This window comes from Emys orbicularis, chromosome 24 (genome assembly GCF_028017835.1).
Source record: "Emys orbicularis isolate rEmyOrb1 chromosome 24, rEmyOrb1.hap1, whole genome shotgun sequence".
Lineage (NCBI taxonomy): Eukaryota > Metazoa > Chordata > Testudines > Emydidae > Emys > Emys orbicularis.
Genome location: NC_088706.1, coordinates 12,964,461 through 12,981,811, shown reverse-complemented (window position 1 = coordinate 12,981,811; position 17,351 = coordinate 12,964,461). Strand labels below are relative to the sequence as shown.

The 17,351-nt window shown below is 52.7% G+C and overlaps 1 protein-coding gene across 1 annotated transcript; it reads right to left on the bottom strand.

Annotated features, from left to right (window-relative positions):
- Positions 1 to 1,124: 1,124 nt before the first annotated feature.
- PCSK4 (proprotein convertase subtilisin/kexin type 4) lies at positions 1,125 to 16,730 on the bottom strand. Its single transcript, XM_065422351.1, has 15 exons — positions 16,563 to 16,730; positions 13,066 to 13,170; positions 12,080 to 12,175; positions 11,495 to 11,623; positions 9,747 to 9,823; positions 8,870 to 8,958; positions 7,432 to 7,604; positions 6,625 to 6,837; positions 6,254 to 6,354; positions 5,563 to 5,666; positions 5,274 to 5,391; positions 4,544 to 4,723; positions 3,698 to 3,822; positions 2,790 to 2,909; positions 1,125 to 1,711 (listed from the first exon to the last, which is right to left on the bottom strand). The coding sequence occupies exons 1-15, from the start codon at positions 16,728 to 16,730 to the stop codon at positions 1,125 to 1,127; spliced, it is 2,385 nt and encodes a 794-aa protein (XP_065278423.1).
- Positions 16,731 to 17,351: the final 621 nt, after the last annotated feature.

The window sequence follows — 17,351 nt, the reverse complement described above, 5'->3', positions numbered from 1 at the left end:
TGCCCGAGGCAGAAAAACACCTGCCAGGATCTCGGCTTCCTCCCTGCCACGGATGATTTGCCAGGACGGCTTCCCTTTCCTAGCTGAGCAGAGGTAACCCCACTTCCACTCTGCCCAGAGGGGACAGCACCTGAACTGTGAATTCTGAGAAGGGAAACTTGAGGCGAAGCTGCCCCTCCCCCAAGGCCAACCCCTCAGTTCTGTTCCTGGAGCAGAAACCTGCCTCCCTCCTCTACTTGTACAAGCCCTGTGCAGGCCTGGGCCCAGCGCCGCAGCTGCAGGAACTCCCTTAAAATCCAAGCGGAGGGTCCGGTCGGCCGCTTCCTGTGCGAAAAGGCCCTTGCGTGTAGTGACGGTGGCCACTGCTCTGCTCAGCTGGTTCCTTGCAGAAACTACCCGGGCAAAAACCTCTGAACAAAATAAAATATTGTTTCTACCTCTTCAGGCCCTGCCGCGTCTCTTACTGGAAGGGGGATCGGCGCCATTGAGGGATTTCAGCAGCACAAAGCGATAGCGGGAGCTGGTTGCAGGAGTGCAGGCCCAGAGCCTCACAGAACAGCCTTAGGCACCAAGCTGTGATTGCTTTCAATGGGCACCAGGTTCCTAAAGGCGTCTGATGCTCTGGGCTGAAGAGACCAAGGCTTGGTCCTTTGTTACCTAGCGAGATCCACGGGGCTGTGTACGCCAAGCAGTACAGCTACCAGCTTAATATTCCCCCACTCCCACCTGCAAAGCTGCAGCGGCTCACGGCATGTGAGGTGTCAAACACCCTCCTCCGGCGAGAAGAGGGGCAGGTGACTGGATGGAAAATCCTCTCCCAACTCATCAGTTTTCACTCTCCCTCCCCAGTGGGCGGGGAAGGTGACACTCTGCACGCTTAGCAATGCTGCAGCCCTAGGCCGACCCTGTGGCCAGTGCAGTAGCCCCCAGGAGCCACGGCCAGGGACAAGCGCAGAGGAGCATGGAGCCCCCCACCTGACTCTCTGACCCCTGAGGCTCAGGGATGTGGGACAGAACAGCAGCCAATGCAGTGGTCATGGTAGCCAGTAGGGGTTTGCAGCAAGAGAGAAGGGGCCAGCTCTGACTGACAATAGCAGATTTATTTCACAGGGAGGGGGGCGGTCTCAGGTTCTAAGTCTGGAAGCAGCATGGCCTGCAGGCAGAGTCTGGGCTACGTGGCCAGTGCTGCCCTCCGCTGGTGGCCCCAGAGCCTGCAGCTGCCCTGGCTCATTTAAGCACCCAGCCTCTCTCCTGCTGGTCCCAGGCTGATTTCCCCCTTCCAGGCCAGCAGCTGGGGGCAGAGTGCAGAGCCCCCTCCACTGCCTCCAGGAGGTGGCGAGGGACACCCCCTGGCAGGTGATGCAGAGGACGCCCACGAGGAGAGGGCCCCCGCCCAGCAGGATCGCCAGGATGATGAAGACGAGGTGCTGCCGGTGCTGCGCCGCTGCAGGCTTGCTGGGAAAGAGGGAGGGGTACGCCGGCGGGGAGCAGGAGTGGGAGAGCTCATGGAAGGTGCAGAAGGGGGGGCAGGCGGTGCAGTTGTTGGCGGTGTCCCCCCGGCAGGTGTAGCAGGACGGGTGGCAGGTGGCACAGACCTGGACAGGTCGTGGGCTCCTGTCCAGGCTGGGAGACCTCCTGGATCGGTTGTAATAGCGGGGAGGGCAGTAGGACAGGCAGAGGTGCTGGAACGCATAGAAGGCGCTGCTGCATTCTGCAGGGAGAGGAGCAAGAGTTAGCATGAGACCAGGGCACCTCAGGCTACGTACTGCAACACGGGCTGAAATGCAGCCACCTCTAGGGTGGGCAGGGAACAGCCAGCACAGAGCCAGCTGCACAGCTGTGGGGCACAAAGGGACTTAGTTGGAGCTTGCAGCCCATCTTACTGAGGTGCCCTGGCATGGCCAGTGCCCACACGCAGCAGGGAAGCCTGGGCCCAGATCCACAAAGCTATTTCAGTGACGGTTAGGAGCCTAGATACCTTGGAGGATCTGGGCCTTGGTATTTAAGGGCTTCTCCAAGAAAGCCCTCCAGGTGTGGAACGCCAGTGATTGCTCTCTGCAGGACAAAGGGTTAAATTGGCCCTGCCTGGATTCAAACCTGTGACTCCCAGGAATCTAAGTGGTTTCTAGTTCCAACCTGCTGCGTAGGGCACGGATATCCCGTCGGGCTTAAGGAGAGACAGGCGTGCTGATAAGAAGCGGAGCGTTTCTGGCTGTGGGGTTGAAAGCCAGAGACTGATTCAGCCCCAGGCCGGCCCGGTTTGCTGAACCCAAGTCGAATGGCTTAGCAGCCCCTCTGGCCAAGGCGACTGTGCCCCACTGTAATGCCCGATTGAAGGAGGGGGAAGGACACCAGGCTGACATGAAGCAGGCTTCCCCAACTCATTCCTGGGGCCAGCAGGAGATGCCAGTATGGCCAGGGCCCAGCACCCCTGAAAGGAGGGGGGGGTCTGTCACTCAGGGACCCCCTGGCTCGCTGAGGCGCGCCACTGACTGGATTCTTGGAAGATCCAGCCAGGAGAGGGAACACAAAAGCATCCTCAGGGCTGCTGCATGGACGTACCTCCCCCCCCCAGCTCACCAGGCAAATGGTCTCCTCTGAGGTGAGCTGAGGGGACTCCTGGGTGGCCGGCTGTCCTGGCAGAGCCCTGCCGGCTCCGGTGTGGGTGGGTGGGTGTCAGGGAGAGCCGGCCATGTGGCTGTGGATAACTCTTGACTTTGCCTGAGGACTACAGCAGAGCCCCATTGGGGCCCTGTGCTAATGAGTCTATTGCTGCCAGGACAACTCACCCTCGCACGCTCCCTCGGAGTCCCGCCTAACGCACTCGCTCACAACGGAGGCTGCTATCTGCCTGGCCGTCATGGCCTCGTCCGTTCCGTAGAGCTGCAGGACGACGCTGGTGAGGAACCCTGGGAGAGGGGGGTCAAGAGAGGAGGAGCTTCAGACTCGATGCTGGGGAGCCCACGATCCCAAATGCCACAAGTTCCCTACAAGACACCCGCCCGGGCACTTCACGGATCTCTGGCACATAGCACAGCACGGCGCTATGGAGGAGCGCTGGGACCACCGGGTGTTGGACGGGTGAGTGAACGAATGCCATGGCAATGCACAGCCGGAGCCTGCTCCATCCCATCCCAGGGCTAAAGGCCGTGAGTGCCCCTGGCAAGGGAGCTTTCAAGGATCCTAAGCAGGTGCAACCTCACTAGCTCCAGAATCCCCATCAGAAGAGAGAATTTAGCCCAGGCCCTGTGTACATGAGCGGTGCAGAAGGATGGGATGAACAGGACAGCAAAGGAGGGGTGCACAGGGGAGGAAACGTAACCGGGCTCAGGGGCACCACTGGTTCCTGGTGCACAAGCGATTAACTCTGGCTCAGCTTCCCCTTGCACAAGCGTTCAGGGGAAGAGCTGTGAACGGCCACCTGGGAGACACCACCGCCTTTGGGAACAGTGCGCTCCCACTGGGAGCCGGCAACGTAAGTAACAACTAACCCGGGAAGAGACCTTGCTGCCTAGAACTCTTCTGCTGGCCTACAGGGGATCATCCTTCCAGTTCTTTAGGCACATCCCCCCTCGCCAAGCCGTTCAGCAGCCTGGGATGTCCTGAACTCTGCTCACCCTCAGCTAACCAGAGGAAAAGCAGCTGTAGCGATAGCTACGGGGCTCTTGCATGTCTCCTGCATGACGGGGGCGCTCACCTGTGTTGTAAGCATCACCCTTGTTCTCTAGGAAGAGCGTCCAGGTGCCTCGTGGGTCCTCGTCCCAGAAGTGCGTGGACATGAAGGACCAATCCCTGTAGCCCTGGTTGCTGGTGTCGTATGGCCTAGCGGGGGCGGGGGAAGGGAAATGCACAAACCCTTCAGACTTTGAACACTAGAAGGTCATGGGATGCACTTCAGAAACCCAGAGGTGAGCGTTGGACAAGTATCCGGGTTCTTACAATGGCAGCATCAAACGTACCAGAGCCCGAGAGAACTGGCCTGCCTTAACCATTTGCCTTTCTAGCAGGAAGACTTCTCGAAGCAGCCTTCACCTCACAGCCCTGCTGGGGTAACTGTCTTCTGGGTCAGGAAGGAACCTGTGCCCCTGTAATCTAGTGCATTGGGGAGGTTGTGGCTTCCCCTCAAGAAGTCAGCATTGGCCACTGTTGGAGACTGGATACTACACCAGATAATCCATGGATCCATTCCAGTGCGGCAGTTCTGATATCCCCAGCGCAATGGTTCCATATAGAGACACGACCTACCCCTCATCTAGCAGGGACCCCCCTGTCGTCTCGTCCCCCCCCCCCCCGCACACTCGCCTTTAGCAATATGGGAAGGGCAGGGTGGTTGTAACCCTGACACCTGTTTGTGACCCTCTGCAGGGTCGTGACCTGCAAGTTGAGAACTCCTATCCCAGTGCCACAGCTCGTTTTGGAGCAATCACACTCCCTGAGATTCAGGTTTTAAGTTTCTATAGCCATGAAATTCCCATTTGATCACTACAGGCTGCCCCTTCCCCCCGTGGAAGTACCAGCAGGAAGTGTTCAGTTCACACCTTACCTGATGGCCACCAGGGTGGACTTGGTTCCCATTGGGCTGGTCAGAGAGATAGCCAGATCCCCTCTCCTGCTGTAGCTTAGAGAGATGCGGACCTGGACGTGCTCTAGGGAGCGGATATGCCTGGTCCTCCCGATGCAGGTGGAGATTTTTTTGCTGACTGTGAGTTTTGAGCCTATCTCCCTGCCAGGAGACAAGAAGAGGAGGTGAAGGCATCTGCCCCAGCTTGGGGCCCAGAAACCCAATGAGACCAGGTATGGGGGAGTCTGCTACTAAAGCCTCTTGCTTCAGCGGATATTTTTTAATGAAACCACAAAGGAACAGCATCAGGTCAGGTGTGTCCAGCAAACCGGAGCTAAAGTAGAGCAGAGCTTTGGGATAGAAGTTCATAGGTCCAAGCAGAGGATGGGGATCACTCTTTGCGGGCAGGGTTATTATTTTTCTGGGAGAGGACCCCCCAGTGACCCAGCTCTTGCCCCCATGAATATGAGGGACAGGCAGTCACTAATCTTTGCTGCCACCCCCTTTAACACAGCAGGAGCTGTGGTGTTTGTAAGTATCCAGCCCATACTCGGGAACCTGGTCTCCATCCCAAGGTCTCATTTCCCTGCGAAAATGTCCTCGGGAAGTGGTTCCCAGCTCCTGCTTTGTGCACAGAAAGGCTTTTCTACCAGGATTTCCCCCGTAACGCGCAACACAAGGGGTCAGATTCCAACGGGATTGCTTCTCTTACAGGGGCGCGTAGACAACCTTGACTGAACACTTCCTCTGGGGCCTGGTCGTAGTCCACTTCTTGGCCAGGTCCACCAGATCGCCAGCATCCAGGAGTCCATAGCCGTAATGGTGGCTTACTGAAAAACAGAGAGACCAGCCCAGGGTAGGATCGAGCCCCAACACCGGACTGCGAAGCAGTGACTCATGGGAGCTTATTGCTGCCTCTTGTTCTTTTAAATACCCTGGCAGAAGTAACTAGGATCCCGGTAGCAATTTGCACTGAGTAAAGATCTAACGCGCAGCCTCACCTTTGCGTCCAACTCCGTTCAGGGCCCAGTCTTCTGCCTGCAGGTGGGCTGCTTTGGAGGCTCTCACCACGAGATGCTGCATGTCGCGCCAGGTCAGTGTTGGGCTAGAGACAAGGAGGACTTTGGGAAAGAGGTCTCCTGTATCAAAAGGCTGAGGTGACTCTGGGGCTGGCAAGAGGGGGCAGGTGGCTTCTGCTCATCCACACAGCGGGTAGAGCATGGGCAAGCTTTCTCCAGACAGTCCCAGCTTGGTTGCCAGTTCTTTGGAGAGGCCGCATTACAGGGTTAATAGCGGATCATCTGTGGCTCATTCAGTCCTTGGTTTCTCTGCCAACAAGGGGGCCAGTTAGGGCAGATGGTGGGTTGGACACCCAGCCATGTAGACTGGATGGAGACCCACCAACTGGTTTCCCGCAGGCAGGTGAACAGCTGGGAGGGGGCGCTAGCGTTGGTTCCCTGAACTGTATCCCTGGAGAGGAGACTGCGCAACCCAGGTCATCGTGAGCTATTTATTTACCGTGTTTGCTTTTGTCAGGGTGATGGGGACCTATTTTGACCGTAATCCCTACAGACATTCTAAGTGACTTTGGAAAGAGGCCCTAGCAGATTCCCTGGGGGGTAGCGGCTGCGTTGCCGAGGCAGGGACAGCCTTAGGAGGTAGGAGTGCAGTGTGAACCCGTGTTCTACCTACTTGGCCTCCAGAGCGAGCGCGATCATCCCGGCAGCCAGGGGGGCAGAGGCCGAGGTGCCCGTGTGCTTGTCGGTGCAGCGGTGCCGCAGGTCAGTTGTCACCTGGGGAGAGAGGGGAGGGGAGGAAGCCGTGGGATTGGCTTCTCAGAGAGATGCAGAGACACATTCTGTGCTGAATCATCTGCTGGGTCTGAGCGGCCTTTGCTGGTAAAGGAGCAGCAGTGAAATTCAGGGCAGAACTCTCGAGCCATCACTCTCGGCCAGAAGGGGTCACCGCTGAGCCGCCTCTTGGCTGGGGCCCCGCTGCGGTGGGCCCTCGAGTGCAGCCTTAACCTAGGGGAGAGAGGAACGGGCGGGGGGGGGGGGACTCACGATCTGCTTCTCGCTCTTGATGCCACTGCTGTAGGTGGTGGTGAGGGTGGAGGCGCAGGCCTCGCTGTACCAGGGCACCCGGCCGCTCTCGGTCGCGCTGCCCACCGACAGGGTGTAGATGCTGTTGGTGTACCCATCGCAGTTACAGTTGTCCGAGTGGATGCCGCCGTTGCCAGAGGCCCAGACGAAGAGAGAACCCAGGCCGCCACGCCCCTGTGGGGAGGGGAGCAAGCAGGGACCAGTGTTACACTGCGGGGTGGGGACAGAGTCCCTGTTGCAGTGGCGTTAATATGGTGCTAATATGCCACAGGGCTCCTCCCGGCTCCCCTGTCTGTTCGAAGTGGGGGTATTCCTGGGGCCTGGCTACAGCTGACCTAGTTTCCATGGAAACACAATAGACTGTAGTTAAGCTGACAGCATGCATACAGGGTGCTATTTCGGAGGGGGATGGGAGTAAATAGGAAGGGCGGGGCTAGTTCCATGTAAAATTATACCCAACATTTGTTCGTACTGGATCAAACCAAGGCTCCAGCTAGCTTAGCCTTTAGCAGCAAGCTGGCTCTGACATGTCAGTGGAGGGCAAAAAAGTACCCAGCACCGTGTCGTGGATGGGGAGCAGAATTCCTCCCTGAACTGGCCCCAGGTGCCTGGCCGAGAGCTGCCCTCCTGGGGGGCTAGTGCAGCAGAGTGCCCAGTTCTGTGCTCTCCGGCCCACGTTATCCCCCCCCCCTTCAGAAGCCACAAACCCCCTCGACTGCCAGAGGCAACGAGCCAGCAAAGGAACGAAGCCCCAGAGCCCGTGCTTACATTCGCTATCCCCTTGTAGAAAGCTTCCAGGGCCAGGAGCCCAGGTCCATCCACAGTTTTACCATCATCCTCTGGGCCCCAGCTCGCGCTGTAGATGTGGATGTGTTGGGGGCGGAAACTCAAGGATTGAGCCTCCACGATGTCTGTGATGGGACCATCGAGCATCCTCACACCTGTGGGGTCAGGGAAGAGAGGGCGGCTAGGTCAGAGGTCTCAACGAGCCAGCACTGCCCTTAACAGGCCCATGAGCCCTCTCCCACTCCATGTCAGGCAGGCGTCTCCAGTTGCTGACGTTAGCATGCAAGCCTCCATGTTAGCCTCATAACCAGGGCCCTACCAAATTCACAGCCATGAAAAACGCGTCACAGACCGTGAAATCTGGTCCCTGTACTATACAGATTTCACAGGGGAGACCAGCGTTTCTCAAATTAGGGGGCCTGACACTAAAGGGACTTGCGGGGGGGGGGGGGGAGGCTCACAAGGTTATTTTAGGGGGGGTTGCTGTATTGCCACCCTTACTTCTGCGCTCCCTTCAGAGCTGGGCGGCTGGAGAGTGGCGGCTGCTGGCCGAGCACCCAGCTCTGAAGGAAGTGCTGCCGCCAGCAGCAGCGCAGAAGTAAAGGTAGCAGTACCACAACCCCCCCTACAATAACCGTGTGACCCCCCCCCCCCCACCCAACTCCTTTTTGGGTCAGGACCCCTACAATTACAACACAGTGAAATTTCAGATTTCAATCGCTGAAATCATGCAGTTTACAATTTTTAAAATCCTATGACCGTGAAATTGACCAAAATGGCCTGTGAATTTGGTAGGGCCCTAATCATAATGTAGCCAACAGCTCGTCTAATCCGTTTGCAGCAGCTAAGCAAGAGCTCCCTCTAGTGTCACGCAAGGCTCCAGCTTCAGCCAGGTCAGCCTAACCTTGAGCACTTTGCATATGTTCAGCGCAATGCCCAGGCATTAACCAGTCAATCTCCGTAGCCAAGGCAGCGTGGTGAGGCAGGGGTGGGGTTTTCGCTCTTCTACAGACAGACACACAGAGGTTAAGGGACCAGATGTTCAGAGATGCTGAGCACCTGCAATTCCCATTGGCTTCAAATGGATTTGTAACTACTTGCTCCTGCTGCAAAATAAAAATCAATCGGGTCCTAACGGATCGTCCAAGCCCATGCAGTACGTAATCAGCGAAGCTGGGTTAAGAGCTCCGGAGCTCCTGCCCTCGTGCCCTGTGCTCAATCCACTAGACCGTGCTGCCTCTTAGGATAGTTGCAGCCGGTTTTAACCACGAGTTTGGTTTGAGAGGCCAGAACTGCCCTTCTGCTGTACAGCCAAGTCCCTGTTCTGGGGCCATGCACTCCCCCAGAGGTCTGGGCAAGCTCGGGCCCTCCCTTCCCATGGTATCTGGGAAGTATCACGCCAAGAAAGCAGGTTGCTTACCTCCGATTTTTGCATTGTAGGCGACGCCGACCCCACAGAGTCTGTTGTTGGCTGCAGCTGCCACCTCTCCTGCGCAGCGTGTCCCGTGCCTGAGGGACGGAGGCAGGGAGCAAGAGTCACCACAGCCATATCTGCCAGCCAAACAGCCAGATTCCCCCATACGCTCTGCCTTGCCATGAGGGACAGCGCATGCTAATGTTGACTAGCAGCTGTTCCCCTCCCTGGAATGTTCCATTGGAGCAGGGATGGTCCCTCCTTAAGTCACCTTGGGGGTCGCTTTCCATTTGGGCACGACTCAGTCACGTGCAAGTCATGGGAAGTGGTGCAGTAAGTGCTGGCAGGTGGGATGAGAGAGAACCACTGAAACCACCCAGCCTGCCTGATGTCCCAGAGCATTACATCTGGTCACCGTGAGAGGAGGAGGGGCCAGACACGAGGTTAGGATCCTCCTATTTGAGTCAGCTGGGGATTCAAGGTACTGGACACTCCGAGCTACATTGCGCCCTGCATACACGCACTGGTGAGCCTGCCAGACTAACACCGCTATCGTAACATCTTCACTACAGCGGAGACGCTGCTTAGTGTCACTGCCTAGGTTGGTGCAATCCTGAGGCAGATCCCTCTGACTCCAATCCAAGTGCCTGAATGTCCCCCCGCAGGAACACACATGCTTTGTAACCCTAGTCCTTCATTGTTCAGGGACAGAATTCGCTTCCACCTTCTTCACCTCAATGCATCCTAATAGTGAATCTCATGACGCATCCGAAGGACAACCCTGGAGATAAGCTCTACCACCAGAGAGACAAAATCTCCAGGGCAGGGGATTTAGATCTAGACACCCCAAGCAGCACAACCCCCATTTGCTGCAGGAACTCACCGATTCTCATCCCAGACGTTGTAACGAGGCTGTGGGTCGGGATCGTTACTGTTGAAGTCATAACTCGCAAGGGGATCCTAAAGCAAAAGGAAACACGAAGGTGAGAAGACCCTGCTTTAGAAAGCGTGTCTGTTACACTGGACCTTATACGTTCGCTTTAACCCCTAGAACGAAGCCAACAACCAGGTAAATAATCAGCATCTACAGAGCACTCCACATGGTGAGTGTTCTTCACAAGTGTTACCATGTGCTCCTATGGGGCACGGATAACAATATCCCAGGGGTTAATCCAGGGGAATCCGATGGCCTGTGTTACACAGGAGGGCAAACTAGATGATCAGAGTGGTTGCTTCTGGCCTAATAATCTATTAATCCCTATTTTAATAATAGGAAAACAAAGATTACCTAAAGTAATTCAGTAGCAGAGCCAGGATTAGAACAGGAATTCCTGGCTCCTAACCCAGTGGACTGAGCACAGGGCTACTGCCTCAACCTCCCAGACACACCCCCACACCCACACACACTAAACCAGCGCAACTTTGTAGACCACTCTTCTGGTTTAAACCCAGTTACACCAGTTTAACTTAGATGCAAATTAAACTGATAGAAAACAGGTTTACATTAATGTACACAACTGTCTTTGGTTTGACAAGGTCTACTTATAATCACACCTTTGGTTAAACTGGTGCTACTCTCTTTTGACCAGAGCATGAGGATACCTAATGCTTTACGAAGGAAGTCTGTGTCATTATCCCCATTTTAAATATGGGGAAATGGAGGAAAAAGGAGGTAAAAAGTCACTTGCTAAAATAACCCAGCAGGTCTGTGGCAAAGCCAGGAACAGAAGTCAAGCCTCCTGAATCCTATCCCAGTGCTTTGTCCATTAGCCCAGTGGTTCTCAAGGGGTACGTAGAGATCTTCCAGGGGGTACATCACTCATCTAGATATTTGCCTAGTTTTACAACAGGCTACATAAAAAGCCCTAGCAAAGCCAGTACAAACTAAAATTTCATACAGACATTGATTTGTTTATACTGCTCTATATACTATACACTGAAATGTAAGTACAATATTTATATTCCAATTGATTTATTTTATAATTATATGGTCAAAATGAGAAAGGAAGCAATTTGTCAGTACTAGTGTGGCTGTGACACTTCTGTATTTTTAAATCCGATTTTATAAGCAAGTAGTTAAGTGAGGAGAAACTTGGGGGTATGCAAGACAAATCAGACTCCTGAAAGGGAGACAGTCATCAGGAAAGGTTGAGAGCCACTGCATTAGCCCATGCTGCCTCTCTAGGAGAGGATATGGCTGGGAGGAAGGAGTCAACCCAACTTCTATGCTATTTAGAGGACGTACGAGGTTCACTATAGATGATCACTTATTTAGGAGATTCAATTGCTCCTTTCTCCATTCGTTTTCTAAACACGTGCTGGGATGCAGCTTCCTCTAATTACATCTCGTCATGTTTCTTTGGTCTTGGATATTTCTTTTATAGAAGCCATTTCAAACTTCGGAAGTTTCCCTCACTGAAGAGACTAAGCCTTTTGATCCAGCCATCCAGAGGCTGGGCTCCCCAGGGCTGAGCCCCACCACACCAGGATAAAGGTTCTTTCACAGCTTCTCCTCTTCCTTGCAGGGAATATGCTGCAAAGAAGCAACTAGCTGTAGCCGATCAATCCCAAATGACTCCGCTGTGGAGGTCACAACATTGGGACACCTGGATAGTTTCAGATTGATCTTACGTAGTTAGCAGACAGATCAGGGTGGTCTCTCTCCAGTCCATCATCCAGGATGGAGAGCACCACGCCCAAGCCTGTGTACCCCTTGCTCCAAGCCGTAAGGATGTTCAGGTCTGGACGGACGTCGTTGTTCTGAAATAAAAGCCAGACCAGGTTTGAGCACAAAGGTCCATTCTGGCCTGTGATCTATGAATCACCTTTACGAATCATAGAATTGTAGGATTGGAAGGGACCTTGAGAGGTCTTCTAGTCCAGACTCCTGCACTCAAGGCAGGACTAAGTATTATCTAAACCATCCCTGACAGGTGACTGTCTAACCTGCTCTTAAAAACCTTCAATGACAGAGATTGTTCTGATTTATTACCAGTATTATTCCTACTTTACAACTAAGGAAAATGAGGCATGCAGTGGTGAAATGACTTCCTCAAGCAAATCAGAGCTGACGAATAAAAGCCAGAAGTCCTGGCACCCTGCTGGCAGCTCTAAACGCTAGAACGCACTTCCTCACGGACCGTTCAACCAAGAGGATACGGTAGCAGAGTTAGAGGAGGATCAGACAGGAGGAGGCAACAGAATATAAATTCTTACCATGTACCACTGTTTATGGAACCAAGGATCTGTTGGCACGACAGCGATGGTTCTTTTCGTACGCCTCTTCAGCGTTTGCTGCTCAAACCAGTGGACCTAGATGGAGAGGAGTCACCCTTCTTAATGCCAGGGAAAGCAGCAAGTTCCTCTTCGCCGGTCTACTCCCAGTGACAGATTTCACCTCCCATGGAACATTTCCCATACCATTTACACCTCCGTGCTCTACCGGCTTGGTGGAAGGGCCATTTTAACCATACATCTGGAGGTTTTCCATAGCCCCCGAAGTAGATCTCATTTCCTGAAGCTTTAGTTTGTGGTTGCAAAGCACGAACAGAAAAGACCCTCTAGCAATTCCTAACCAAATCAGTTCCAAAGTCTGTTACAGACTTTTTAACTGACAGGGCATCAAATTAATTAGGAGATCTTTGGCAAATGCAGCCAAGGTTTGCCTCTAGAAGACTACTTTTAGGACAAAACAACACTGGCAGTCGCTCATGACAAGATAAAAGGGCTATTGGTCCTTATGCTTCAGATCTGATCACAAGCTGGGACTCAAGAAGAAAGCCCTTCCACCAAACAAACAGTGGATAATAACGTGCTATTAGTTCTTCTGCCGTCCTCTGAAGCACTGGCCACTGTCAGGGACGAGCTATCAAAGTAGGTGGGACCCTGCATTCAAGGCTACACATGCTGGTTTGACAGCACAGCAACTCCCTTCAATCAGTGTCTGATCTGCAGTATTTATAGACATAACTATGGAAGCCAATCGCTTGGCCAATCCCTTTCCACCTTAGCTCTGAGCTACGTCTCAACCAGAAGTCAGGAGCTCCATGCAGGAGTAACTCAGTGATATTCTCTGCCCTGTGCTATGCAGGAGGCCAAACTAGATGCTCACAATGGTCCGGTCTAGCCGTAAAATTCACGAACACAATTTCTAACAAGCTGAAGTTCTTTTGAGCTTCCACCACAAATTACACTCGGTTCACCTTGGGCTCTCTTTTCAGATGCACATGCCAGCCCCAGTGTCTGTTCAGGGATTCCTGTGCCATGCCTCGGTGTTTGAAATGGTAATAGTGTTCCCCTTCAATTATCTGCAGAAAGAAGAGTTATATACAAGGCTATGACACGGGTGACAACCATGTCGGAGAAAAACATAGTTCTCACTCTTTGGTTGGTTGCAGCAAAATCAGATACTTTATTCTCAAGCAATTGCATAGAGGGAGAGAGTGCACTAGGACACAGGGTCTCCCCCTCCTTGGCAGGTCTCTCTACAGGTAAACAATTACAGCAAGCATTTATACCTTTTGTTACAGACAATAATAAGCAACAACTGCATTTTGTTTATACATAGGTCATCCTGATATCTTATTTTTCTCACTTATTTAGACTCTAGTCTACATTCCATCTTATCTACACAAGGTCACAACTTCTCACACAGTTCTTTCCCACTCGCCTCACACAATCCTCGCTTCTACAAATCTCGCGTTATTAGGGTTACAGCTAGCCTGACTCTTGCTAACAAACTGTCATGCATTGCAATCCCCTTCCTGTCAGTTCTTTCTCTGTTTCCACAACCAGAAGCCACCAGAAAATTACCCATGTATGCCTTTCAGCATAATAAACTGCAGGATCTGGCATTCTCTGAGTATACAAGCTAGATCTCTTCTCCCCTATAAGCACTTCCTCTGGGCATACTTTAATATATAAAAACAGAACAGAGTTGTGTGGGGTGGTTTTATTTTTTTTTACTGGCCTGTTGCAATAGGGATTTCCCTTCTATATTCGCCTTTGTCATTTTAGAATTCCCTTCAGAGTAATGGAGAGCTAACGTTTCTGATCAACCTGCCAACTGCTGGCTGACTGGGGTGGGTCGCTCCATGTTTCCATTTTCTCAGTCGTGGGGCACTAGGTGAAGCCACAGTGAGTGGCAGTTTGAATGGAATTTTGTTCTCCCCAAAGGACAGGCATCCGCTGAAGATCCCCAGCTCTGAACACACCAGAGAACTGGTTTCACAATCGGTTAGCAAATGACATCTTTTAAAGCGAAAGACGAAGAGAAACAAGATGAAGATCTGCACAGCCTTTTAAATATTCTATGAGGCCATTTGGATGCTACAGCAGAAAGCTAGGGAAGGACACAGAGGTGGAGCTGATAAAGAGGAAATCCTTGTAATATCCAATGGCAAGCACAGAGCCTCTGCTTAAGAGAGAAAAACGTTTTGTGGCAAGTTTCGGCTCAGAACTAAGTTATTCATGCGGCTGAGTTACCCTGAAAACAGGCCTATACAATGGTAAAGACAAGTAGTTGTTACTTAGCAAAGCACCACTCGGATAAAGGTCGGTTGGCGATTGAAACATTACCTTGTAGGGAACATATTGCCAAGGAAACAACGGAGGGTGGAAAAGGGGCAAACAGATGTTCAACTACCCAGACAAGGTGAATGGAAGGTGGGCAGAGGTTGCACTATTTCAGAAGTCTCAGCAATGTAGAGCACCTAGAATAAAGGACAAGTAGAAATCCTAGAGTATATTCAGAGAGTGACTGGGAGAGGAATCAAAGAAAAAGGTATAAGAAGATAATGGATTTTGGAACGAGGTCTGAAGGAGGTGACATTGAATTAGTGGGACACCTGGCTGTAGGAAGCACCAGCATTCCTCCTGCCCAGAATTTTATGAAGAGGGCAAGCCATTGTATGATCAAAGCAAGCACCATGGAAGATGGGTAGGTCAATATCTGAAAAAAAATCAAGGTGGAAAGTCAGTTGGGGACTTGTTTTGGTATAACAGAAGATCAGATTAAAAGGTGGGATAGGGAGGTCGTTTGTAACCAAACAGCTGCTCCAGTGGAGTTCTCGAGGCCTAAAACTGGTTGTATAGGCAGAGGTGGTGAATTTGATCTCTTATTGATTTACGGGGATACGTGGCAGGATGATGGCTGTCAGCCATTTAGAACTAAAAAGCGATAAAGCTCTCTTTCAGATAAGAGTGTCCACTGGCAGGCTGGCTTTGTGTTCGGTAAGGTAGTGTAAACTAGGGAGGCAGTATGATCTAGTGGATAGAGTACCAGACTGAGAGTCAGGACCCCTGGGTTCTATTCCCAGCTCGGACACTAACCTGGTGCATGACTTTGGGCAAGTCACTTCCTCTGCCTTCCTCCCACCCTTTATTAGTCTGGTCTATTTAGACTGTAAGCTTTTCAGGACAGTAGCGGTCTTTTACTAGACGTTTGGACAGAACCTAGCACAACAGGGCCCCAAATCTCAACTGGGGCGTCTAGGTTTTAAAACACTAAATAAATATAACTAAAAAGGTGCAGAGAATGCATCCAGAGAGACCAGGGAATGCTGACCAGAGCCATGGACTGCAGGGTTTGGAAAAGCAAGTGTTCCCTTCTAGTATTACTATTACATTATTAAAAATTTAATGGAAATGTTTTAATTAATCTGGGATTTTTTGGTAAAATCTTTTTTTTACCAAAACTTAATTATGGGCCCAACTATAACGAGAGAGACCTGGTCTGCACCAAACTTTTTTTCCTTAAATTGCCATCCATTACTAATCCCCTGGTGGCAGTGTTAGTGCAGATAACGGGCTGGACACCAGTGGTATTCTATACAACCTTGCTGTATAATAGGTCCTTTCTTTAAAGATTCATTTGCAGCTGTTGTCAATGCCATATGCATCGTGTATGCTTTTAGCTTGAGCTGCCGCATGAGGAGGAACTGGTAATGATGCTAGAATGTCACCATCTAAAAATAAAAATAGAGCCTGCTAAAAGCTTCTCAGATACAGATATGGCAGAGAAGAGGGAGCGTGAGGGGAGGAAAATGGATAAATAAGAGGCAAGGTTGGCAGGAGACAAAGATTGCAACATCAAATGGCACCTATGCAGGGCTGACCCGGAAGCCTCCTACTTAGTCCTAGGTACAGTGTAGTAGTTTCACTTCTGGAATAGTCATCCTGGCCACGTGAGGTCACCATCAGAAGTGTGAACTACTGCAGCAGGTCAGCCTTTCATCAGCTCCCACTGCAGACAATCAGGTGGAGGAGTGACCTGGCCCCCTGGCTCTCAACAGGAGCTTTTCCAGCTGGGGAACAAAATGTTGGGGTGTCTTTAGAGGGAGGAGGGTATGCTTCACTCCCCCAGCCCCCCTCTTAGAAACCTCCCCCCCCCCATTTATTGGAAAGGGGGTTTGGAACAGGAAATTGACTGAATCCATGGGGAAGGACTGGAGGGGTGTTGGGAAGGAGAAGGGAAGAGTTTGGGAGCAGCCACTCATGGGAAGGGGGTGTTCAGTGGGGCAGGAGCCTCAGGAAAAGCAGGGTTTGGGGCAGGGGGAGAAGGTTCCACCAGCTGCTTCACGACCAGGTTGCTAGGGGTGGCATTTGCAGATTGCCCCTCTTCTGCCCCCCCACCCAGAGCAGCCCCCTGCCCTGCCCCTCACCTGCCCCAGGCAGAGCAGCCCCCTGCCCCGCCCCTCACCTGCCCCAGGCAGAGCAGCCCGTGCTTGCGGGCCAGGCGCTCGGCCTCCCGGGCCCCCGCCGGCACCCTCACCGCCCAGCTGCTCAGGTAGATGCTGAGCCCGCCCAAGCAGCAGGAGGCGCCGGCCAGCAGCAGCAAGAGCCGGAGCCAGGCAGCCGCCCCCGACATGGCTCCGCCCAGAGCGCGGATCCGGTCTCCCCTGCCCAGGGGGAAACGCGGGGCCACCCCCGCCAAGGGGCCCTTAAATACCCCCCCCGCCCCGGATCTGCGGCCTGGCGCTATGCCTGGAGCCGGGGCCTCGATTTTGCCTCTCTCCCGGGCCGGGGAAGGGTTCCTCGGACTTCCCCACGCCACGTGTTCACACCCCGGCCCAGCCGGGGTCGCCATAGCAACCGCAAGCCAAGGGAGCCGGGCACATCAACCTCGCCTCCCAACAAACTACAACCCCCAATGGGCTTTGCGAGGAGAGGCGGTGGTTCATTGGCTGCGAAGCCTTATGGGAGTTGTAGTTTTTTTAAAAGCCTCGCGCGAGTGTGTGATTTCTGCTTCCTATGATGATGTTTGCCGGGCTGGAGCATCGTCTATGATTGAAAGAAGATGACAAAGAGTTGGAGGGGGGGGCTTTCTTTTTGTAATAAATATTTTTGTAAATATATTTTATTATTATTATTGCTTTGCATCAAGATAGCGCCTAGGGAGCTCGGGTAATGACCCGGGACTGCACTGCGCTAGGCGCTGTATAAATACAGAACTACAAGACCGTCCCTGCCCCCAGGATCTTACCATTGC